Source organism: Dipodomys spectabilis, unplaced genomic scaffold, assembly GCF_019054845.1.
Source record: "Dipodomys spectabilis isolate Male_0828 unplaced genomic scaffold, ASM1905484v1 ptg000783l, whole genome shotgun sequence".
In the NCBI taxonomy this organism is placed as follows: Eukaryota; Metazoa; Chordata; class Mammalia; order Rodentia; family Heteromyidae; genus Dipodomys; species Dipodomys spectabilis.
The window spans coordinates 17,904,975-17,931,461 of NW_024871460.1; the positions used below are offsets into that span (position 1 = coordinate 17,904,975).

The 26,487-nt window shown below is 39.4% G+C and overlaps 1 protein-coding gene across 3 annotated transcripts in view; it reads left to right on the forward strand.

Moving 5' to 3' along the window:
• Positions 1-26,487, forward strand: part of Azin1 (antizyme inhibitor 1) — a 34,958-nt gene that overhangs the window by 5,056 nt on the left and 3,415 nt on the right. Inside the window, exons 2-11 of one of the 3 annotated variants that reach the window (XM_042672930.1) lie at positions 2,497-2,634; positions 10,525-10,670; positions 16,876-17,072; positions 17,983-18,156; positions 18,883-19,055; positions 20,310-20,444; positions 22,889-22,970; positions 23,947-24,021; positions 25,065-25,227; positions 26,182-26,297. In XM_042672930.1, coding sequence (XP_042528864.1) covers positions 16,971-17,072; positions 17,983-18,156; positions 18,883-19,055; positions 20,310-20,444; positions 22,889-22,970; positions 23,947-24,021; positions 25,065-25,227; positions 26,182-26,297 — 1,020 coding nt within the window. In that variant the 5' untranslated portion in view covers positions 2,497-2,634; positions 10,525-10,670; positions 16,876-16,970. The remainder of the gene's footprint in view (positions 1-2,496; positions 2,635-10,524; positions 10,671-16,875; positions 17,073-17,982; positions 18,157-18,882; positions 19,056-20,309; positions 20,445-22,888; positions 22,971-23,946; positions 24,022-25,064; positions 25,228-26,181; positions 26,298-26,487) is intronic. The other 2 variants (XM_042672929.1, XM_042672931.1) reach the window with 2 other exon arrangements.

Genomic DNA, 26,487 nt, shown 5'->3' on the forward strand with positions numbered 1-26,487 from the left:
GGGTCATAGGGGAGGTCTATATTTAGCTTTCAGACTGCTCCGGACTGCTTTCCAAAGTGGTTGTATTAGTGTACATTCCCACCAGCAATGCAATAGGGTTCCTCTTTCTCCGCATCCTCTCCAGCATTTGTCATTGGCTGAATTTAGGATGTGGGCCATTCTGACTGGGGTAAGGCAGTATCTCAGGGTTGTTTTTATTTGCAGTTCCTTTGCAGCCAGGGATGATGAACATTTCCTCATGAGTTTCTTTGCCGTTTTTGTCTCTTCTGAGAAGTCTCTCTTTAGCTCCCTTATCCATTTAATGATTGGTTTATTAGATTTGGGAGGAGTTAGTTTAAGTTCCCTGTATATAATGGGTATTAGGCCCTTGTCTGATACATTGCTGGTAAATTTTTTTTTCCCAATTAGTTGGCTGTCTTTCTAGTTTGGTAGCTATTTCTTTAGCTGTGCAGGAACTTTTTTTTGAGGTAGTCCCATTTGTCGAGTCACTCTCCAATTTGTTGTAACCCTGGGACTCTATTCAGAAAGTTCCTACTGGGCCTGTAAGTAGTAGTTCTGCAGTAGTTCCACAGTTTCAGATTTGGTGTTAAGGTCTTTAATCCATTTTGAGTTGATTTTAGTGAATGGTGACAGGCTTGGACCCACTTTTAGTTTGAGTCTTGGGTTATTTAAAGCAGCAAAACTTCAGAGCAGGATAATTATCCTACTTAGGATAATCAAGAATGAATTGTCCCCAACACAAGTAGTTTTTTGTCTGTTTCTTAAATCGGCTAGATAAGGGAACAATTAGAATGTTTATAGAGTGTTGTGTTATTTGGAATCTAGGATCACTATTGAACGTTGTTACAAGTTCTTTTTTGTTTGTGCACACAACACACAACTATTCTTGTGTGGGGGACTAGGCCTTGAACTCAGTGCCTCCAGTGTTGTCCTTTGGCTTTTTCCATTCATGCCTGGTGGTCTGCCATGGATCCATTTCCCACCTTTTGCTGATTAGTTGAAGAAAGGAGTCTCATAGGTTTGGGATTTGTCTGCCCACACTGGCTTTGAACCTGGATTCTCAGGTCTTATCCTCCTGAGTAGAATTATAAGTGTCTCCTCCTAGATGAAACATTTTATTTCCCTTAACTAAGGGTGGTGCCTTGGTTCTGGTTGAGGTAAACATAGGATTTAGGTCTAGAGTGCTTCTGAATCTTTTAAACTCTCCTTTACTATTTCTAGTTTTATATTTCTCACCACTCAGAATTCTAGCAAATATTCTCTGATTATAATACTGGAAAGCAGTAATCATTGAATTGAAAATAGAAATGTAGGTATAGCTAAATCCTAGAACTTTTTTTTAGTGTTATAGTAGGAATTTGTTCACAAATTGATTTGTTCACAAATAGGAAATTGATCACACTGGATTAAGTGTTTGTTTACTAGTACACCAAGCATTTTTTTTTTTTGTCAGTTGTGAGGCTTGAACTCTGGGACTGGGTGCAGTCCCTCGGTTCTGCTCAAGGCTAGCGTTCTACCACTTGAGCCACAGTGCTATTTCCTGTTTTCTGAGTGGTTTATTGGAGATCAGAGTCTCATGAACTTTCCTGCCCTGCTCTGCACGGGCTGGCAATCCTCAGATCTCAGCCTCCTGAGTAGCTAGGATTACAGGCATGAGCCACTGGCCCCCAGCTTACTAAACCTTTTTAATCTTCCATTAAAAATATTTTGTATATATATAAAGTTGTGGAAGGTACTTAGAAAGTTTCAAATTTTAACAACAAACTTCAGTTTTAGATGGCAAAAAATAGAATTGGATGAAAGCTCAAAACCCGTAAATGGGTAGATAAAGCAACTTGATTAAATGACTGGATCACAATTCTGTGAGGTTTTTTTTTTTTGTGTGTGTGTGTGTAGTTTTTTTGTACATTTTTATTGTAAAAATGCTGTACAGAGGGGTTACAGTTACATGAACAAGATAATAAGTACATTTCCTATTGAGCATTGTTGCCTCCTGCTTTGTGGCACAGCAGTTAGAAATATTACCTACATTAAAAAGGTAATGAGAGCTGGGTGCTGGTGGCTCACACCTGTAACCCTAGCAACTCGGGAGGCTGAGATCTGGGGATCTGATATGATCTGAGGATCTGAGATCTGATATCCAGCCAGGGCAGTTAAGTCTGTGAGATTCTTAATCTCCAATTATCTACAAAAAAATTTGAAGTAGTTCATTGGCCCAGTGTGGTAGAGCACTAGCCTTGAGCCAGAGAGTTCTGGGACAGTGCCTAGGCCCTGAGTTCAAGCCCCACAACCAATAACAAAAAAGAAGCAATAGGGTGGAGAGGTAGTTGGTATTTTAGTAGTAGCAAACCCTTTGAAAACATTTAGTGTAATGTAACCATGAAAGAAAATATTTCTACTAAAACTTATTTTGTATAAGTTCATCTTTAAGTCAGCCTAAGTAAATCACAACCTGATTTTTTAAATAAAGAAGTATCTACTTTGATTTCCTTTTAGGGCGAACTTTCTGACCAAGTATACAACTACCCAGAGGGCCTAGGAGAAGTGCTGTATAGAGAGCAGTTCGACTTCAACGCTGAGCCACCTTGGGAACCTAGCTGATGATAGGGGGGTTCCATCTCCTAACTTGTCCATGTAAGTATATTCATATTTGAGGATATCGTAATAAAATTGAAGTAAACAAATTCTGTGTGATTGATAGTGTTTTTCAAAACTTGAAATTGTATGTTTTTGTCTTTACACCTCTAAAATAGCCTTCAGCCCAAAAGTGTGGTTTAAGTGGTAGAGTGCCTGCCTGACAAATACAAGGCCCTGAGTTTAGACCGCAGGACTGCAAAAAAATAAGTAAAAATAAGTAAAAGAGTCTTGCTAGTTTCAAGCTTTAGACTTGGTTGTTTCATGCGTTGGATGGGACATTTATAATTTAACATGTTTAAATAAATAATAAATGCCAATATTTTAGTACATTTTACAGTATAAATTTTAGGAAATTATACTGGTATTAGTTTTGATAGTTGGAGAGTGTCTTTTTTATTTAAGATGTAATTTATTGTTAGCCATTTAATTTACTAATTACAAGTATTGGGGCTCAATCTGAAAAAAAGTAAACAATTTCATTATTGATTACTCCTAGAGATTGAACCTAGGAATTCTTGCATGCTAAGCAGTGCTCCATTACTGCAACTACATCATTTCAGCCTTGCCAGTCCTGGGGCTTGAACCTCACGGGCCTGGGCACTGTCCTGAGCTCTTTTTGCTCATGTACTCTGTCACTTGAGCCACAGCGCCACCTCTGGCTTTTCTGTTTATGTGGTACTGAGGAATTGCACCCAGGGCTTCATGCATGCTAGGCAAGCACTGTAGCACTAAGCTAGATTCCCAGCCCCCAAAGACATTCTTTTTTTTTTTTTTTGGGTCAGTCATGGGGCCTGAACTCCTGGCCTGAGCACTGTCCCTCAGCTCTTCAGCTCAAGGCTAGCGCCCTACCACTTGAGCCAAAGCGCCACTTCCAGCTTCTTTTGCTTATGTGGTGCTGAGGAATCAAACCCAGGGCCTCATGCATGCAAGGCAAGCACTCTACCACTGAGCCACCTTTCCAGCCCCCAAAGACATTCTTTTTTTTTGGGGGGGGGGGGAAGGGGAGGTCCGGTCGTGGGGCCTAAACTCTGGGCCTGGGCGCTGTCCCTCAGCTCTTCAGCTCAAAGCTAGCTAGCACTCTACCACTTGAGCCACAGCGCCACTTCTGGCTTTTTTCTTTTTGCTTATGTGGTGCTGAGGAATCGAACCCAGGGCCTCGAGCATGCAAGGCAAGCACTCTACCACTGAGCCACCTAAGTCCTGGGGTTTTTTCCCCCCATAGTTATGAACATCTTGCCAGACTAAATGTGATTTTCAGGAGTTTATATTTCTTTCTGTAAAATGATCCTTCTGCTAGTGGGAAGAAGTGGTTGTTTTTATAAGACTGGCTGAAAAATCCTTCCTATGCCTCCAAAAAGCCACTGTCCAAACAAGATTTTCAAGACAGTTTTTTTTTTTTTTTTGCCAGTCATGGGGCCTGAGCTCTGGGCCTGGGCGCTGTCCCTCAACTCTTCAGCTCAAGGCTAGCGCTCTACCACTTGAGCCACAGTGCCACTTCTGGCTTTTTCTGCTTATGTGGTGCTGAGGAATCGAACCCAGGGCCTCATGCATGCAAGGCAAGCACTCTACCACTGAGCCACCTTCCCAGCCCTCAAGACAGTTTTTAAATACTCACGTATGGATAGACTTCAGAATTGTGCAAAAGTAATTTGTCAATAAACTGCTTGCATTGCTAGGTTTTGTGATTGACTCATTTTTTTAAAAATGCATTTCATAGAAACTTCTTAGTGTTTGTTTTATTGTGCTGAAACTTAGGTGTTTTTCAGTTGATTAGAGACTGAGGGAATAGCATTAGAAATTTTTAGGAAAACTGAGTATTTGCTTAGTCTTATGTCAGAGCAAATCTTTAAAATGCATTTGATGTTTGACTCACATTTTTAAGGTGTAAAAGAAGAAAAAAAAATTTTTTTTTTTTTTTTTTGGGTCCGGTCGTGGAACCTGAACTCTGGGCCTGGGCACTGTCCCTCAGCTCTTCAGCTCAAGGCTAGCACTCTACCACTTGAGCCACAGCGCCACTTCCGGCTTTTTTCTTTTTGCTTATGTGGTGCTGAGGAATCGAACCCAGGGCCTCGAGCATGCAAGGCAAGCGCTCTACCACTGAGCCAACTTCCCAGCCCAAGAAAAAAAAATTTTAAACAGGATTTCTTGGAAGTTCTACAACCTAGAAGGTTGATGGGAGGCTTTCATATTGTGGGCCTTGTAACAATGTTTTCTTACCTGTATAAATTTGAGCAAGTAGCTTATTTGAATCACAATTGCAACATAAAGCTGTATTCCACCAGTTCTTTTAGTCCTAAAGAGGCACAGTGATTTTTCTTTTCTGGGTGTACTTTTGCTTGACATGCATTGTAGTTTTGGATGAGGAATGTGAATCTCACCCATCAACCTGAATCAGAATCTGCATTATTTAACCAGCTGGCTTGTATGCATATTAAAGTAGGTTTGCCACCATCTTAGAACCACTAGTTATTTTTTGTTTGTCTGTTTCTTTTCCTTTTTATTAAGTAGCATCTATTAGTTTTTCAAGGGCGTTTTCATTGTGACATTTCCATATATGCATAGGATGTACCCATTCAAATTCACCTTTTATCTCCCCTCTCCTTTCATATATGGGTATAAAGTATTCACCTTCTGTTGGCCACTCTAACTGCTTCCTTTAGCACTTGTTTGTTGTACTTTACAATGATTCTTTTTGTTATTCTTCATCTGTTGTATGTAGTAACATTACAAAGGATTCTACCATTGTAATTCACACGGTTTGTACATTATAGTTTAGTCAGATTAACTATTCTCTTTTCGTTATTTCTTGTACTTCTAACATATCCAGTTTTTTCTTCCATTTTAGCTTGAAGATTCAAAATGTTTTGAGGTAGGGTTTGGTTAACACTCATTAGTAGAGTATAGAGTCTAAGGTGGACATAAGAATAAGTTTGATCTTTTAGTCAGACAGACCATAGTAAAGGATAAGCTTTTTAGTTCAAATCTTTTGTATTTAATATTTCTAGTGGTTTTGTTCTTAGACATTTGAAATTGGTAACGTGATATGTTTATGAGTGATTTCAACCAAATTTGGGAAAAGTGTCCTCATGATAATACTGTGTTGGGTGCTGGTGGCTCATGCTTGTAATCCTAGCTGCTCCATAGGCTGAGATCTGAAGGTAGTTGTTTGAAACCAGAAAAGACCATGAGACTTGCTTTTTTTTTTTTGACTAGGCCTGGGGCTTGAACTTCGGGCCTGGGCACTGTCTTTGAGCTTCTTTGGCTTAAGACTAGCACTCTACCACTTGAGCAGCAGTGCTATTACCAGCTTTTCCCAGGTTGTTTATTGGAAGTAAGAGTCTTCCCTGCCCTGGCTGGTGGGCTTTGAACCTCCATCCTCAGAACTCAGCCTCTTGAGTAGCTAGGATAACAGGCTTAAGCCATGGGCCCCCAGCTGTGAGACTCTTACCTCCAACAAATTACTCAGAAAAAACAAAGTGTTGCTGTGGCTGGAGTGGTAGAGCACTAACCTTGATCAAAGAAAGTTTAAGGACAGCACCTAGCCTGAGTTTAAGCCCAGAACAGTACACACACACACACACACACACAAACAAATGATAATTGTAGAACTCAGAAAGTCCATGTGTCTCCTCCTTTAGGGCGTGAAGGGGAGAATGGGAACAGATGACATGCAAAAGACATCTATTGGGCGGGGAAGGTGGCTCAGTGGTAGAGCACCTGCCTTGCATGCCTGAGGCCCTGGGTTCAATTCCTCAGCACCACATAAAGAAAAAAGCCGGAAGTGGCACTGTGGCTCAAGTGGTAGAGCGTTGGCCTTGAGCTGAAGAGCTGAGGGACAGCACCCAGGCCCAGAGTTCAGGCCCCACGACCGGACCCAAAAAAAAAAAAAAAAAATCTGTTACTATTCTGACAGCCATAGTGACTAGCTTTTATAAGTTTACTATGTCCAGGTACAATTTACATTATGTTAAAAAGAGCTCATTACTTGATGCTTTGCTCCAAAATTACAGTTCTACAGTCCCTATTCATATAATTCTGAAATCCAAAAGCCCTTGAAATTTTTTTATTCCTTCCTCAATAATGACCTAAACTAATTAGGAGAAAAATTTGACCCAAATCTGTTCTTCTTTAGGTTATTTTTGTTCTATTCCACTTAGAGTTAATGTTCCTAAATTTTTCTATAAAATATTGTGATTATAGAGAGCTAACTCACATTTTCTTGGAGAATGTTAAAATAATATGTACACAAAGTGTGTGTGTGTGTGTGTGTGTGTGTGTGTGTGTGTATTGCTTTAAGAATTGACAAATATGCTGAGTGCTGGTGGCTCACACCTGTAATCCTAGCTATTAGGGAGGCTGAGATCTGAAGACCACAGTCATACTTCAAAGCCAGCCAGGGCAGGAAAAGCCATGAAACCCTTATCTCCAATAAACCACTCACAAAACCAGAAGTGAGGCTGTGGCTCCAATGGTAGAGTGCTAGACTTGAGCTGAAGAGCTGAGGGACATCACCCAGGCCCAGTGTTCAAGCCCCATAACCAACAACAACAAAAATTGACAAGTGTGTGTGTGTGTGTGTGTGTGTGTGTGTGTGTGTGTGTAAACAAAGCATATAGCTATAGGGACTCTGTTTGAACTAGATAATATTCTAGTACCCTAGTAGAATTTCTTTGCAGGTGGGTTGAACAAACAAAACACCTAGTTGTCATCAGCTGACATTATGTTCATGTCAGGACAAAAAGCATTTTAAATATGTCACAGCTTACACATGATTCTAATATGACTTGCCCTATCTAATATTAACTAAGAAATGTTCTTCATGAATTTGCTAATATGATTTCCTCACATTGTCAGAAAAGGGAAGTGTTGACCAATAATGGACAGGGAAATATGGCTTAGTAATTCAAAATACTGTGATAAGCAAGTTAAACAACATAAATTAATGGTGATTGGTTCCCTTTGACAAAAAATAGGATTAAAACTATGAGTCAGGACCTGGTGGCTCACACCTGGAATCCATCTATTCAGCAGGCTTGAGATCTAAGGTTTGAAGTCAACCCAGAAAAAAAAAGTCTGTGAGGCTCTTATTTCCAATTAACCACCAAAAAGCCTGAAGTGGAGCTGTGGCTCAAGAGATAGAGCTCCAACCTTGAAAGAAAAAGCTGAGAGACAGTGTCCAGGTCATGAGTTCACGCCCCAGTACTGGCAAAAAGTACATATATCCTCTTGGTGTGCATAAAGCAATTTAATGGTGCCTTTCTACTTGTATAAAGTGTATAGAAAACTACAAGCATAAAGTGACTTGATAGCATTCTAATATATAACAAGGTTTTTAAGACAGGATATTTCCCCCTTCCGGGCCCCCCTCTCCCCCACACGCAAAAAAAAAAAAAAAAGCCTTTTATTTGCCACTATTTTAGTTTTAAATGGATTCTTGGACTGGGGCTCATCTGTATACATTTGTTTGACTTTAGCACCCTCTTGTCCCCAGTAGCTTTTCCAGAGCTACCACCTTCACCATAAAGCTCTCTAATTTTTTCTGATTCAAATTTGGGCTTCTCCATCATTTTTTACTTTCATAATAAAGACACCAATCTACGTTTCGCTGGTCATGGTTTTCATCATGCTATAGATTTGTTGATGTTCAGTATAGGAGGTCTTGCATATCTGGTTTGTTTTTTTTTTAACCAACACAGAACACACAAGAGCTTCAATCATGGTCCGCCACTTTTTGACCATGAGCACATTTTTGTCTCAGGTGATATCCTATGCCATGAATGTCAGGCAGTTCTTGCCCTGAACATCCTCAGTATTTAGCTTAAATTTTCTAAATGCAACCTCATAATTCTGCAGATCAGGTAGGCTCACTTCAGGCATCTAACCCTTGAGGGCTTCAGATGTGATTTTGGTTTCTTGAGTCCTCATGACTGGTCGTTGCTTTCACATTGTACACAATCTTTCTTAAAAAGTGAATCAGCTACTTTCTTCTTTGTTTCTGCCTTTTGTAAGGCACTTACTCTTGCCAACCACATGGTGATGTTCAGAGAGCCAAAATGGCAGGATAATCTTTCCTTGAGCAGATTTTCCCCCCTCTAGGATGGCCAGAAAAGTTACAAAAAGTAGTGGTCAGTTTTTAGGATGTTTTTGGATTTATTACAGAGAGTTAGGCTGAGAGAACTGATGGTAACTATCAATTTTGGTTTAATCACACTTCAGTTTGGTCTTGTTCAGTATTTTTAATTTGAAGTTTTTCTCTATTCCTCCCCACTCCCTGAAGAAAAATACCATTGTGGAACATTTAACTCCTATTAGAGCAAATGATTTATAAGAAAGGTTTGTAAAAATGATAAATTTTGTTGGCTGCTATTCTAGGCTGGCCACTATTCAGATAAGCCTAAGGAGGATCTTTTGGTAAAGTATTAGCAGGGAAAGCTCAGGAAACACAGGTATTTTGTCCTTCCACTTCATTCAGAGTCATCTTGCAACTTTTTAAGACAAATGTCTGCTAACTGAAGCCGACATAACTATTGTTCTCTTCATGGCATGAATAGAAAGTGTTTGTATCCAGTATTAGACTTCAGCTTAAAGATGCCCAAACCGTACCAGCTTCTATGAAGTTTAAAATGCCTGTGATAAATGACTTGGTGTAGGAGTCAGAACAAACTCCAAGGACTTGTTCTCTAACCTTTTTTTTTTGCCTTATATATAGAATTCTGTACTTCAAATCTTTATTACTTTATTTGCTGTGGAATTTTGTTACTTTTTGATCATTTACTATCTAGCTTTGTCAGCTTATGAGCTGCTCTTTGTTACCTTTGTTACTCTTTGTTACCTTGAGCAGAAATTTGAGGGATTTTTATTATATTTTAATCTGTGAGGTGTGTGGAAAACTAACCTCTAGATCTGCTCTGTTCAGAGTAGTAGCCATTTGATAGGTGGCTATTTAAGTTCAATAAATTAGAACTAATATTAGGGGCTAGGGTTGTAGTTTACTAATAGTAGAGTGCTTGCCTTGCCTAGGTGAAGCTGCTCTGAGTTAGATTCCCCAGTTCTAGGGGGGGAAAGTTGTCATTTTAGTCATGTTGGGATTTGAACTCAGTGTTTCACACTTGCTAAGCAGTTGCTATTCTGTTTAAGCCATTTCTGCCCTTTTTGCTCTCATTACTTTTGAGATAGGGTCTTATTTGAGCTAGCCTTATGGAGATCTTCCCAATCTCAGCTTTCTGAGTAGCTGGGATTATAAGTATGTCCTGGATAAAATTTATTATTTTGCTTTTTAAAATTCAGCTCTTGCTAGGTGCCCATGGCTCATACATGTTATCCTAGCTACTCAGAAGGCTTAAGAGCTAAGGATCTCCATTCAAAACTAGCCAGGGCAGAAAAATCCAGGAGATTTATCTCCAATTAGCCACTCTCCCAAAAAAGCCAGAAGTTTATTACAACACCTAGCATATACTACTTTGAATATGCAGCTTCCCGGTCCCCCCTCCCCTTTTTTTTTTGTGGTTTATAACACCTTTAGGCTTCATCTATAGTGCCAGAGATCATCCTTTGGAAGCCTCTTCTAGAGGTCTTCTGGCCAATTCTAAAGTTACTCTGTGTGGTAAGTAACTTTTTTTGTTGTTGAAGGTAGAATGTAAAGAGGGCTTAGAAATCATTTTCTTTTTTTAAAGTTGTGAGTTAAGTGCTGAGTCATCCTGTGCTTTTATATAAAAGTAAAGATAGAAATGCATCTTCAAAATAACTGTACATTTCAAAATATTTTTCATTTCTAGTGAGTAAAAGTCCTGCTAAAAACAAGGTATGGTTTATTGAGGTTGCATTTCCTGCTTAGGTGTTTCTGAAACAATACTCTCAACCTTTCAGCTCTCCCTGTTCTACTTCCAGGGAGGTCTTCACTTCAGAAATCCAAGACTCATATTCATCCAGCTTGGTGTCAAGTGGGCTGTTGCTGCCAGAATTATCTTGTGATTATTTGAGAGATGTGTCAGTTTCTTCTGAAGTACAGTCAACTGTAGAAGCCTTTGTAGCAGGTGTGTAACAAGGCAAGTGCCCAGCTGCTGCAGCCACTACTCTTGGAGCTACCTTCCCAGTGAACATGAGGACTCCACGGCCTCATGAAAGGGCTCCAGGGAGCATTGTGGTTCTTGGGAATCTTTGTTTCTTTTGGCAGCTCTTCACGGAAAATGTATTATCAAAAACACCAATATAAAAGTATAAAATGAAGAATGCTACACATTTCTTTAAAGCTCTGAGTCCAAGAAATTATTGATAAAAGTAGTATCATGATCACAGAAGCTCTACTAGTGTTAAACCCAAGTTTTCTCTCAGCTATGTATCAATAAGGTGTTTGGTTGTTTAAGTAGCTTTAAAAGTGCTTGTGAGTAGACACAGCTTCTTAGTAATGATTGATAATAAACATTGGGGCTTTTATTAAAAATAATATGCTGTTAAGCAAAAGCATTTTGTTATAGAGTCTTAAGATTTACATAATGTAGTCAAAACGGTGCTGTGACTTTTCATTTACCACTGATAAATAATATCTAATACTTTTTCCTTTGCTTTAAGGCAAATATGTATCATAAGTCTTTTGTGACCACTATAGTGTGTTTTTGTTAACATTAAGGAAATGCAAGCAAAGATTTCTGGAGGTGGGATTTTTGTTTTGTTTCTTTTTTTTTTTTTTTTGGGTCAGTCGTGGGGCTTGAACTCAGGGCTTGGGGCATTGTCCCTCAATTCTTCAGCTCAAGGCTAATGCTCTACCACTAGCCACACACAACATCACTTCTGGTTTTTTGGTGGTTTATTGGAGATAAGATTTTCACAGACTTTCCTGCCCGGGCTGGCTTTGAACCGTGCTCCTCAGATCTCAGCCTCTTGAGTAGCTAGGATTACAGGTGTGAGCCACTGGTGCCTGGCTTCTGTTTTTATGGGCATAAAATATTGAAGAATGGGAAAGATTCCAGATAAGTCTACCTTTGCTTTTACTTGTCTCTCTTTGATAATTGGAAATACTAGATTTCCACATGGCATTTCATTTGAGTTTGCTACTCAGAATGTCTTAGAAAACTTCTTTTGAAGTTTTTTATGTTTCATAGAATTTTTGGGACCTAGATTTTAGCTCTTAATTTAACTAGTAGTTGAGTTTTGCATTTACATATAGAGTACTTGAGTCTGAAGGTTTTTAGCTATCTGTTTTTGGGGGGCAGGGGGAGGTCTGGTCGTGGGGCCTGAACTCTGGGTCTGGGCGCTGTCCCTCAGCTCTTCAGCTCAAGGCTAGCGCTCTACCACTTAAGCCACAGTACCACTTCGAGCTTTTTTCTTTTTTCTTATGTGGTGCTGAGGAATCGAACCCAGGGCCTCATGCATGCAAGGCAAGTGCTCTACCACTGAGCCACCTTCCCAGCCCTTTAGCTATCTTTTTTAAAAAATTAAGTAGTAAAAAAGAAGTTTCAGCCAGGCGCTGGTAGCTCATGCCTGTAATCCAAGCTACTCAGGAGGCTGAGATCTGAGGATCGCAGTCCAAAGCAGGCCGGGCCAGGAAAGTCCATGAGACTCTTGTCTCCAGTAAACCACTAGAAAACTGGAAGTGGCACTGTGGCTCAAGGGGTAGAGCCCTCACCTTGAGCTGAAGAGCACAGGGACAGTTCCCAAGCCCCACAGTTCAAGCCCACGACCAAACACCCCCCCCCCCCCCCCAAAAAAAAGTTTCAGTTCCATAAGTCAGGTGTTCAGTAGAATGCATCTTGATCAATCAATGCCACCCTTTGTAATGTGTGTGCGTGCTCACTCGTGTGCGTACACATGCTAGGCTTGGGGCTTGAACTCAGACCTGGGCACTGTCCTTGAACTTTGTGCTTAAGGCTACTGCTCTACCACTTGAGCCACAGTTCCACTGCTGGCTTTTTTGGTAGTATAGAAATAAAGAGTCTTCACAGACTTTCCTGCCCATATTGACATCAAACTGCAATCCTTAGATCTCAGCCTCCTGAGTAGCTAGGATTTATAGCTGTGATCACTGGCACCTGGCTTCTTTGAGCTGCTTTTAAGAATGTGGTATATAGCTGATTTCTCATGGATCAGGCCTTGTTATCCTTGCTACTCAGGAGGCTGAGAAGGAGCATGTAAGCTGTTTAGGTAGATACAAATGAAAAAAATAGAAAATTGGGGTCTACGAGAATAAACTTGCAAATAATAACTACAGGAGTTTATGTATGTCTGAAAATCATTATTTGACTGTGGAGATAAAGTCCTGTTAAAGAGATCCACATTGGATTTCCACAAATAGAATATTGTTGTTTTATAGAGATGAAGTACAGGGTGCAGGGGCAGGCTTTATGTTTTGTTTTGAACTTCGTTTGATAACAGGTTTTAAGCAATTCCTGGCATACTCCTCACTATAAAGGGCTTTCAGATTTAAGCTAATTTAAGCAGACAGTGAGAATTGAACCTACTAGATTATATATTCTGAAAATACTTGGAAAGAGTATATTTTCCCCTATAATATTATTGTAGAAAAGTGTGGACATTTGAGTGAAAAAGCCAAGCAGTAACACAAGTCCGTGAGTTCAAGCCCTAGTACCTGCACACCAAGAAAAGTAAAGTGTAGGCATTCATCGGGTAAGATTTATCCAGTGGTCCTTATGTTTTTGTAACTACTGACTGTTACAGGAAAACTACCTTTCCTTAGCTACAAGATACTCAAGTTTGTCTTGTCTTAAAAAGCAGACCTTTTGCATTTAGCAGCAGTTAACTGTGGTGGTTTACAATCAGTATCCAAGGTCCTTAAGTAAGTGCTGCATAGATAATAGAATGATGTTCTTTTTTTTTTTTTTTCTTTTTGGTCCATCGTGGGGCTTGAACTCTGGGCTTGGGCGCTGTCCCTGTACTCTTCAGCTTAAGGCAAGCACTCTACCGCTTGAACCACAGTGCCACTTCCAGTTTTCTAGTGGTTTTATTGGAGATAAGAGTCTCATGGCCTTTGCTGCCCAGGCTGGCTTTGAACCGCGATCCTCAGATCTCAGCCTCCGAATAGCTAGGATTACAGGCGTGAGCCACCAGCGCCGGCTTCAAATGATCTTCTAAGTGCCTTGATCAGTGTCATAAAAATGATGCTCACACTGCTTGAAATAAATCTGTATCCTTACCCTAAAAGGTACTTTGGGGGCACAGATTTAACAGTCTGGGTATTGCATTCAAGAATATTTAAGCAGTGATTACACTTCTCTGTGTATTAGGTCTCATGCAGTTGTAGCTAAAATACTCCCCACCCCCAGTAAAATAAATACCTTCAACATTTTAGCATGAAATAGATTTGGTGAGTTGAACAGAATATATTTGGTTTCTTGGGAATTAAACTGTTATTTAAGTTTAGTTTTAAAATTTTTAACTTTAAAACACTAGTACATTTTTGTGAAATTTGACTAATACTGTAGTGTATTTATTCATTTTGATGCAACCACAAAGCTAACATTTTGGGGACCAACTAATGGAGCTTGCTTTCAAGATGAGGACCATCACCCAAGGTGAACTGTTATGTAGCTTGGAGCAATTGAGAGCTGAAGAAGTGGTAGGAGGAATCAAAGACATAAAGGCTGTGCAAATTTTAAAATAGATTGCCAAGACAGCTAGTCTATGCCCATTATTAATGTACAACCAGAAATCAGTACTGTGGGTGAATTGTATCCTATTTGGAAATTCTTTTTTGTTGGTCATGGGGCTGAAATCTGGGCCTGAGCGCTGTCCCTCAGCTCAAGGCTAGCGCTCTACCACTTGAGCTACAGCGCCACTTCCGGTTTTCTGGTGGTTTATTGGAGATAGGAGTCTCACGGTCTCTCCTGCCCGGGCTGGCTTTGAACTGTGATCCTCAGATCTCAGCCTCCTGAGTAGCTAGGATTACAAGCGTGAGCCACCAGCACCCGGCTTGTTTTTATCTTGATGTCAGTCATTTCTTTAATGTAAGGAGCAGTGTTATTCAGCAAAGAAGATACACCTATTGTATTAGGATTTGCTGACCCAGAGTAGAATGGGTGTTCTGAAGGAGGGGAAGATTTGTTTGGTTGATTGATTGGCAGGAGTTAGCCTGAAGCTTTAAAAAATAAATAAAAATCATAGGTCCTAGCTAAGAGTAGTTTATTGCTGTAATGAGGTCAAGAGTTCAAGAAGCCAGGTGCCAGAGGCTCACGCCTGTAATCCTAGCTACTCTGTAATCCTAGCTACTCGGATGGCTAAGGTCTGAGGATCGTTAGTTTGAAGCCAGCTGGGGCAGGAAACTCCAAGAGACTCTTACCTCCAATAAACTACTCAGAGAAAGCTGGAAGTGGCAATGTGGCTCAAGTGGTAGAGCACTTGCCTTGAGCAAGAGAAGCTCAAGGACAGCACCCAGGCCCAGAGTTCAAGCCCCAGGACCGGCAAAAAAAAAGTTCAAGAACATGCTACATACATTATGTCTCACTAAAATAGACTACCATATTATGCTGCTATCACTATTGTGCATATATCTGAAGGAGTCTAAATACTATAAAGATATATAAACATAAAACATGATTCAAATTATTGAACTTTTTAGGGGGATGGGGGAAGGGATAGAACATTGCAGAATAATATTGAAATGCATTGGAAATGTATATAATGATGGCATAAGGAATCTCAAAACTGTTGGATCAATAGGAAGCTAGGTGAGTAGAGAGAGAAAGCAATAGAATTATTTTTCAAATATATACAAGTCTGAAAACCATAGTGAAATCCCTTGGTGCATTTAGTACACACTAAAGATAAAAGAATGACAGGAAAACTCCTTATAGCTGCAACCAGTCTATAAGCTCTTTATCTGTTCCCCGCCCCTGCAGGGGTTCTGGATTTTCTGTATTACCTGTATTGATGAAAAATTTGTTTTGTTTTAACCTGTAACCATGAAATGCTTCAAAGTAAGGTTGCAATGTGCAAATAAGCTGAGTCAAACTTGTATCATTCAACTGCTTTAATAAAGTGTTATACAATTCATTAAAAAAAAAAAAAAGAATGACAGGAAAGTAAAAACGGGCTCTGTTTGGGGATGGGGGGCACAGTATCAGTGGAAGGAGGTAGCAAAAGGAAAGTATAAATGACAATGAATTCCCCACTTCTAAAAAGAGGAAATAAGGGAGAGGGACAAGTAAGTTTGAAGTTTGATTGGGATACATTGTATGCATTATGGAAATGTTACACTGAAACTTATCCCTTACACAGCTAATATAAGCTAGTTTGTTTTCTTTTTTGGGGGCCTGAACTCTGGGCCTGGGCACTGTCCCTCAGCTCTTCAGCTCAAGGCTGGCGCGCTTATAAGCTAATTTTTTTAATATAGTAACTAGTTCTGGATGTACAGTATCTAGCTTATACCTAGTTTCCAAGTATGACATTTTTTGCAATTGGTAGAACAGTTTTAATAAACAATGTGTTGTTGGAGATGGGTTTCACTATATAGCTGGGGCTGATCCCAAACTTCTGGGTTGAAGTGATCTCCTGGCTCATCTTCCTGACTACTAGGACTGCAGGTAAACATTACAAGCATTCACCCAACAACAGTTTGAGGACTTAAGGTGGGGGTAGAGATGAAAGATTTGTACTCTAATACTAGAGAGAATAGCCCTTGTCTCATGGTTTCAGTTCCAATAATAATAAAGCTACAGATTTCCCCCTAAAGTTCCTCTCCATCCCCACCCATTTCTATTACTTTGATTTGTAAATTTATAAGACATTTGTCTATAGTGCTGTGTCAACACATGTAGATTACCTTTTCAGTAATTATATTGAGCTTTTTTTTTTTTTTTTTTTTTTTTGACCAGTCCTGAGGCTTGAATTCAGGGCCTGGGAGCTGTTCTTCAGCTGCTTTTCCTCAAGGCTATAGCATCACTTCTAGTCTTTTCTGCTTATGTGGTACTGAGGAATTAAACCCAGGGCTTCATGCATGCAAGGCAAACACTCTACCACTAAGCCACATTCCCAGCCCTGAGCTTTTAAGACAATATTCAGAAATAGACTTTTGGTGGATATGAGTAGCTTATACCTATCAGCCTCGCTACCCAGAAAGCTGAGATCAGAAGACTGAAGTTTGAGGCAGGAGGAGGGAATCTATCAGTAGAATCAGCAAAAGCATGGAGGCATGGCTCAATTGTGTAAAACACAAGCTGAGCAAGTTCAAAGTCCTGAATTTTAACTATTGAATTAATACAGACTTTAATATCATTTCTATTTTGACAGTTTGTTGCATATTCTAAGGACCCAGACATAGGCTTGGTGGCCCGTCTCTTGTTTTTCCTGGTTTATGACTTTCGGCTTTGTGGAATACGGCTGAGATGAAAGGATTTATTGACGATGCAAACTACTCCGTTGGCCTGTTGGATGAAGGAACAAACCTTGGAAATGTTATTGATAACTATGTTTATGAACATACCCTGGTAAGTGTGCCACCTCATACATTACAAAATGAAAACATCAGTTTGTGGTTAATTTCTAAGATGTTAATCTGATGAAAGTATTTCACTTCAGTTAACCTTTTCAAATTGTCTTAACACCAAAGCCTGAATCCCTATTCCTTTAAGTGTGCGTGTTTTTCTTTTGAAATCACATTCAATTGTTACTATAAAGGTGATACACAGGTGATATACAGAAGGGTCAAGTAAAGAGTACATTTTCTGGGGACAGTGCCCAGTACCTGACAAGCAAAAAGGAAAAAGTACATTTCTTTTTTCAACATAGCAGAATATAGTGTTAGGAAGCTCCTGGTCAAATTTTGGTAGCATTTCTCTTAATCATTTGTTTTCTCTCTTAATTCTTCCTGGGTCAGATAAAACATTAGACATAGCCAGGTGCTGATGTCTCAGTCCTGTAGTCTTTGCTACTCAAGAGGCTTAAGGGCTAAGAATCTCCATTCAAAGCTAGCCTAAGCAGAAAAGTCCAGGAGACTCCAATTAACCACCAAAAAAACTGAAATCTGAGCTGTGGCTTAAATGGTAGAGCACTATCCTTGAGGGGGAAAAAAGCTAAGGGACAGTGTCCAGGCTCTTGAGTTCAAGCCTCAACACTGATGCATACAAACACACAGATATCTATATTTCTTTACTAGGTCTCTAATTGCTTTAATTTCTTCTTTTTTATTGGGGAATGGGGTTTGAGACCAGGACTCAAACTCAGTACCTGATTGTTTCTCACATTGGCTATCGAGCTACCTGCCGAGCCATGCCTTCAGTTGCAATCACTTTAATTACCCTTAAGCTTTAAGTTAGTGTAAAAAGGAAGGGATTGGCATTTTTCCTACTTATGGTCATCTGTTTTCAATGTTTCTTTGTGTTCACCCCCCTCCAACAGACAGGGAAAAATGCATTTTTTGTGGGGGATCTTGGAAAGATTGTGAAGAAACACAGTCAGTGGCAGAATGTGGTGGCTCAGATAAAGCCATTTTACACAGTGAAGTGCAACTCTACTCCAGCTGTACTTGAGATTTTGGCAGCTCTTGGAACTGGATTTGCTTGTTCTAGCAAAGTAAGTACTTTTCATTATTTTTTCTCCAGTGGTAACATAGCTACTCCCACAAGTAGAGTAAGTGCAAGAAGCTTGATCTATTTTTATTATTGAAAGCTTGTCTTTAAATTTCACTGTGACCTGTCTTTGAGAAGCTATTTACCAAACAAAAACTTGAAGCAATGCACAGTGGCTTATACCTATAAGAGGGAAGATAAGTTTGAGGCCAGTCCTTCCAAAATGATGAGATCCCCATCTCAACCAATTAAATGCCAAATATGGTAATTCACACTTGTCATTAGCTGCACCAGAAGCCTAAGTAGATGAATCTGTGTGGGCCCTAAAGTAATGCTACACAAGAGGTTAGAGCATCTGCCTAGTAAGCACAGGGCCCGAGTTCAAACCCAAGTACTACCCTGAAATAACAAGACAACAATTTAGAGAGCTTTCTTTCTCTTTATTAATTGAAAACTAGAATTTTTTTTTCTTCTTAGCTTAAGCTAGCTATAGACCATGCTCCTTCTAGCTGTTAACAGATATTTATGAGCAAAGTGGGGAAACATTACTAGACTATGAACCTCATCAAGTTAGTATAGTTTTAGTCTAATCAAAGATGATTTGCAGGGTTCAAGATAATTCAGTGAAAGAGCCCCTGTCTTAAGGCCTCAGCACTGAGGGGTGGGAGGTATAAAGTAGTAATGAAATTTTACCTTTTATATCACAATATTCAAAATCCTTTTGTAACAGAATGAAATGGCTTTAGTACAAGAATTGGGTGTATCTCCAGAAAACATCATTTACATAAGTCCTTGCAAGCAAATCTCTCAGATAAAGTATGCAGCAAAAGTTGGAGTGAATATCATGACATGTGACAATGAAATTGAATTGAAGAAAATTGCACGTAATCACCCAAATGCCAAGTAAGTTTTAAGTATTTCAAAATATTACCACTACTACTTAGAGGTTCAGTTTAGTTTTAACCTCAAAAAGGTGAGTTTATAAGCCAGGCACTGGTGGCTCTGCCTATAATGCTAGATACTCTGGACGGATCTCTTAGGATCATGGTTTGAAGCCAGCCTTGGCAGGAAAAGTCCATGAGACTCTTATTTCCAGTAAACTACTCAGAGAAAGCCGGAAGTGGCACTGTGGCTTAAAATAAATAAGTAAATGGAGGTGGGTTTATGGAATAACAGTGGTATATATTGTAAGTATAACTTAATCTTATCTAGAGTTACTATATGGAAAATACTAACTGTATTTTATTGATTGCCCACTTCTACTTCTTTATATGGAAGCCAGGTAAAAATAAGGGCAGTTTGATATTACCTTGTAATCTAACTTGAAAGAATTTGCTGTGATCACCAAATAAAGGACATAACTATATTATGAGTTACATGTTCTGACAAATATATGTATTTATTCCCCATATCTATCTTTTTTTTTTTTTTGGTGGCGCTGGGCGCTGACCCTCAGCTCTTCAGCCCCAGGCTAGCGCCACTTTTGGCTTTTTCTGTTTATGTGGTACTGAGGAATCGAACCCAGGGCTTCATGTATGCAAAGCAAGCACTCTACCACTGAGCTACCTTCCCAGCCCCCATATCTATCATTTCTTACTGACTTGAATGGTGTTCTTAACTTGCCCTTACAGCATAGATTATTGGAAACTTGTATAAAGCTAGTTCACAACTGGTGCACACACCAAAAAAAGGATGATGATAATAATAAGAGCAAATAATAAAAGAATATTCAGAGTATGATTAAAGGTTAGCTATCTAGAAAAAAATCTAGGAAAAAGCCCTGGGATTTTTTTATTGAAAGACATCAATGACATTGCTATTCAATTTAGTCTTTCTAGGTGGATTTATGGACTGATGGACTTCATTTGAAAGTAATGTCGTCTTTCATTACAGAGCCCAACTGACTCTTCCAGCTACAACAGAGTCTTAACTTGCTGCATTTTCCAAAATCCCATCCTTGTAAGCTTCATGCCTTAGGCCCTAATTGCTAGTTTTTTCTCTATACAGGATTGTTTTTCATTAGGTTCACTTGATTCATCCATCGCTGGATTTGGAGCACTGGCAACATAATCAACACACTTCTACAATCTTCAGGCTTCACATGTGCTGATGATGATGTAAACCAACTCTGCCCCAATCATCTTCCCCTTCTCTTAGGGTCTTACTACATATTGCAACAGAAGAAAATATTGGAGGTGAAGAGGGTAACATGAAGTTTGGCACTACATTGAAGAACTGTAGGCATCTTTTGGAATGTGCTAAAGAACTTGCTGTCCAAATAATTGGGGTTAAGTGAGTATTTTAATTTTTAAATTATTCAGTGATAAATCTAATACTTGATTTGCATGAAATATAAAGGGTAACTTCTTTGGGGCTGGGAGGTTGCTCAGTGGTAGAATGCTTGCCTCACATGCATGAGGCCCTGGGTTCAATTTCTCAGCACTACATACGCAGAAAAAAGCCCAAAGTGACTCAAGTGGTAGGGCACTAGCCTTGAGCTGAGGCACAGCACCCAGGCCCAGAGTTCAGCCCCCAGGACCAAAAAAAAAGGTAACATCTTTTTGTTGTTGTTGCCAGTCATTGGGCTTGAACTCAGGGCCTGGATGCTGAGCTTTTGTGCTCAAGGCTAGTGCTGTACCACTTGAGCTACAGTCCCATTTCGAGCCACAGCCCCATTTCTGGTTTTTTTTGTGTGTGTTTAATTGGAAATACAAGAGTCTCAGGGGCTTTCCTGCCTGGGATTAGCTTCCAGCCATGATCCTGAGATAACAGCCTCCTAGCTAGCATTACTAGGCTTCTTTTGGTTTTTATGGACATAACATGTTTGTTTAAAATAGACAAATTATACTTTCTCCTTTTTTTTTTTTTTTTTGTCCGTCATGGGCTTGAACTTTGGGCCTGGGCACTGTCCCTCAGCTCTTCGCTCAAGGCTAGCACTTGTACCAATTGAGCCACAGCCAACTTCCTATACTTTCTTCTTTTTCATACTGATCAGTAAATAAAATGTGTATTCCCTCCTAATAGACAAAATACTAAATGCAGAGTAATCTACATTCCTTTTGGCGAGGGGAAGTCACTGGAATTTCACATATGGTAGGAAGCTTCCTACCACTGAACCATTCCTAAAAACCCTCTTATATTTTCTCTGTTACTTGAGGCAGAATAGCCCTGTCTAACCCATGTTGGCTTCAAACTCATAGTCCAGGTTGAGCACAAATTTCTTGATTCTTCTGCATCCACCTCCTAAGTGCCGAGATTATACCAGCATATGGTAGTATACATCACCACCATACCTAAGGCTAAATTACCTTTTAGTTTAAACAGGGATGATTTGCCAGAATTCTAATTAAAATTTGGGGCTGGGAACGTGGCTTAATGGTAAAAGTGCTTGCCTTGCATGCATGAGGCCCTGGGTTCGATCCCCAGCACCACATAAGCAAAAAGAAAAAAGCCGTAGTGGCCCTGTGGCTCAAGTGGTAGGGCGCTAGCCTTGAGCTGAAGAGCTAGGGACAGCACCCAGGCCCAGAATTCAGGCCCGCAACTGGACCCCAAAAAAAAAAAAAAATTAAAATGGCATTCAAGATCTAGGTTATAGGCATCATTTTTGTTTTGCTAATTTTTCCCTCTCCATTAATTTCTGAATTTTCAATAGATCAGACTTTGTTTTATATTTTTTTTCTTTTAAATATGAGGAAACCAGTACCCAAAGAGGTTTAATGATTTGATCATGGTCTCAACTAATATAGGACACATTATTACCCCACCCAGATCCTCCAGATTACATCACTAAAAAATTAATGGAAGCTGGGTACCAGTGGCTGATACCTGTAATCCTGGCTACTCAAGAAGCTCAGATCTGAGGATCACAGTTCAAAGCCAGCCCAAGCAGGAAAGTTTGTGAGATTCTTATTTCCAAGTAACCACCAGAAAACTGGAAGTGATACTGTGGCTCAAAGAGGTAGAGCACTAGCCTTGAGCTGAGTTCAAGCCCCATGACGGACAAAAAAATTAGTGGAGTAGTTGGAGGCATGGCCCACTTAGTAGAGTTCTAACCAGTGAGCAAAGGTGTCAGGTACCGATTTTGAGGAACAACAAATGCATGGATACTGTCCAGTTGGATTTTAATGTATACTTGTTCAATAGATACATTATTGTATTTGGTCATATAGAATTCAATGTTCAAATTAAAAGATTTTGGGCTGGAGTCATGCCTTAGTGATAGAACACCTGTCTAAGCAAGCATGAGGCCCTGAGTTATAAAACCCAGAACTAGCTGGGCGCTAGTGGCTCAAGCCTGTAATCCTAGCTACTCAGGAGGCTGAGTTCTGAGGATCACAGTTCAAAGCCAGCCCAGGCAGGAAAGTCCGTGAGACTCTTACCTCAATAAACCATTAGAAAACGGGAAGTGGCGGTGTGGCTCAAGTGGTAGAGCACTTGCTTTAAGCTGAAGAGCTCAGTAACAGCGCCCAAGCCCAGAGTTCAAGCCCCATAACTGACAAATCAATCAATCAATCCCAGAACTGCTGAGAAAAAAAATTTTCATGTCCTATTTTATAACCATGAAGCATAACTCTTTCTAGCATTGCAGTATTAAATATTGCCACTTATAATAAAGCCGATATTGTAACTTAATAAATGGTACTGTTAAATATTTGATGATGTTAGCTTTGTTAGTAAAGCAAATAATTTTTAAAAAATTACAGGAAGTACCTTATGTCCTGTTTATTCTATTTCAGATTTCATGTTTCAAGTGCTTGCAAAGAATCTCAAGTATATGTACATGCTCTGTCTGATGCTCGATGTGTGTTTGATATGGCTGTAAGTGCTTTCCTTAAATCATTTTGATGTTTTATGCCAGGATGCTGTGTAAGACTATGACTAATATTCTACCAGTGTTAATACTTTTACCACACCTAATATGACACATAGCTCATTTTTAGTAATTGAATGATTCAGAGCTCATACTGTCATACTTTTATTACCTTTTTTTAGGTAGGTAAAGGAATTTACTTAGATATATGTAAAAGAAAGCCTAGAAAGGCGAGAAAAATTATAATATAGCATTGAATTAATGTATTGTTATTTTTTTTAAAAATTGGTATGGTGGCACACACACAATCCCAGTAGAGGAAGTTCATGAGTTTGAGGCTGGCCTGGACTACGTGGTTGAGACCCTTTAAAAAAAACAAAGTACAGCTGGGCGCCGGTGGCTCATGCCTGTAATCCTAGCTGCTCAGGAGGCTGAGATCTGAGGATAGCTCACAGCCAGCCCAGGCAGGAAAATCCGTGAGACCTTTTTTATCTCCAATAAACCATTAGAAAACTGGAAGTGTCACTGTGGCTCAAGCGGTAGAGTCCTTGCCTTGAGCTGAAGAGCCCAGGCACAGTGCCCAAGCCCGGAGTTAAAGCCCCACAATCGACCAAAAAAAAAAAAGCCAGATGCATTGGCTCAAGCCTATAATCATAGCTACTCAGGAGACTAAGATCTGAGGATCGTTCAAAGCCAGCCTGGGCAGGAAAGTCCGTGAGACTCTTACCTCCAGTTAACTACCAGAAAACCAGAAATGGCACTGTGGCTCAAAGTGGTAGAACACTAGCCTTGAGCACAAAAAGCTCAGGAACAGCACCTGAATTCAAACCCCACAACTGACCCAAAAAATAAAAAAATAAAAATAAAATCCAAAATATCTGATGTATTAAAGGTCAAAAAAGATCCTTCTTAGGAGGAGTTTTGTTTTAATAGTCTCTTATCCAAAATGGTTTGGAAACAATTCAGTATTTTTTTCACTTCTAGGGAGAACTTGGCTTTACAATGAACATGTTAGATATTGGTGGAGGCTTCCCAGGAACTGAATTTCAGTTGGAAGAGGTAAAACTTTTTTTCAGTGGACTTATGTTTTCATTTCTACTTCCTGATCATTTAGATCAGGACTTTGCAAAAGCAGAAAACAAAAACCTGTTACATCTAAAAATTTCTAAGGAAATTAAGATGTAATAACTGAAAGGCTTTAAATTCTTTGATCACAATACTTTTTGTGGTTGTGTTGTGCTGAACATAAAACTCAGAACATTACACTTGGCCAGCCAAGTGCTCTATCACTGAAATAATCCCTAACTTCACAAAAATGTTCCACTTCAGTTATATTTATATACATTCTTTAATATTTAAGAACTTGGCCAGGCTCCAGTGGCCTATACCTATAATCCTGGTTATTTAGGTGTCCTAAGATCTGAGGTTTGAGCTAGCCCAGGCAGACATATCCAAGAGACTTATCTTCATTTAACCACCAAAAGGCCAGAAGTAGGGGTGTGGCTTCAGTGGTTAAAGCACCTGCCTTGAGCAGAAAACTTAAGCAAGATGGTGAGGCCCTGAGTTCAAGTCCCACTGGCACAAGTGGGGAAAGAAAAGAAATGGAGCTAGGCACTGGTGACTCACACCTGTAATCCTAGTTACTCTGAAGGCTGAGGTATAAGTCAGTCTGGACAGCAAAGTGTGTGAAATACTTGTAACTCCAGTTAACCACCTAAAAACTGGAAGTGGAACTGTAGCTCAAAGTGGTAAGAGTGCTAACCTTGAGCAAAAAAAAGCTCAGGGATAGCACCCCAGGCCCTAAGTTTTCAAGCCTCAAAACTGACCCAAAAAACGGGGAGGGGGATGAAGTTTGGTCCTCTATTGTTAAGCAATCAAGAACAGTGTTGAGTTATGTGATGTGTTTGTCTGTCATTGTGATAGTTCATTCCAAAATAAAGCTTTGACTTGAAAGCCTACCTCAGTAATTAATTGTAGACACCTAAAACAGGTAGGCATTGTGCCACTTAGTTTTCCTGAGAAATTTCATTAATAGCTATCTCTTAATGCTGAAAATTCTATAATCCCACATTGAAACCACAATATAAAATTTTAAACCATAGGTTAATCATGTTATCAGCCCTCTATTGGATATCTACTTTCCCGAAGGCTCTGGCATTAAGATAATTTCTGAACCTGGGAGCTACTATGTGTCTTCTGCATTTACACTTGCAGTTAATATCATTGCTAAGAAAGTTGTTGAAAATGATAAATTTTCCTCTGGAGGTAAGTTACAAAGTTTTTGTTTTTGTTAGATAATTGCAATTAGTCAAAAAATGAATAGGTGATCATAAAGTAAGTCATTTTCAACCAGCTCTAGGAGATAAAGGTAGCTTTTCAAAAGACCCATATCAAGGTTTCATTCAATAAGACTTCATAAATCTAGCTGCTACTGATGTAGAGAATCTGTCCTCCAACAAAACATTTTTCATTGGCCAGAACCACTGCAGGTCTGTGGACTAATCCCAGTGTATAGGAAAATTATTTCCCTCCCTCATAATACTGCTTTTTCCTGAATTAAATCCAGTCCTCTCACCTCTTATTATTTAACATCTTTCAGTGAGATGTCTTATGACATCTTTATACATAGACCATGGATTTCAATTCACCCTCCCATCATTGTTCTCATATATATACTCATGTATATACATAAATGCACATGGAAACTCCATACCAAGGGCTGGGTGCCTGGCTGGAGTGTAGAGTACCTGCATAGCAAGCACTAAAACCTTGGTGGAAAGAAAAGAGGAGTGGGAAGAAGGAGAGAAGAAAAATGCCTATCAGTTAATGCTGAATGAGCATAGAATAACTGGAACAACAGGCAATTCAAAGGTTTTGCTGTGCTTGATTGTACTATTTTAACCCTCCAACTGGAGATAAATATATCTCCCACTGGCAGTTTACACATATTTATTCCTCACCTTCACTGATTTATATCATCACTTTTGTATTATTAGTGTATATTTTGTGTTTGATATGGTACCCACATTGTGGTTTTAAAATTATTTACTAAAATTATTTACATCAACCATTTTAGTATGAGTTTTTATAATATTTTGAGAAATGTGAAAATTATGCTAATTGGTTTTACAGATTCTTAGTCTATTTGAATAGTACATTTTAAAGACTACCCATATATTAGACATTTTACTGCAACCTCATCTTATTTCCTGTTTTCAGTAGAAGAAACCAGGAGTGATGAACCAGCCTTCATGTATTATATGAATGATGGTGTTTATGGTTCCTTTGCAAGTAAACTGTCTGAGGACTTAAATACCATTCCAGAGGTTCACAAGGCAAGTTTAACAATAAGTAATACCAAGTTTATTTGACAGTTTGTAAGAACTAAGTATATAATTCAGTGGGAGGGTCTTTTGCTTTCTGTGTAAGACCCTGACTTCAATCCCAAGCAGACCCTTTAACTCAAGAATAAAGCCAGTTGCCAGTGGCTCATACCTGTAATCCTAGCTACTCAGGAGGCTGAGA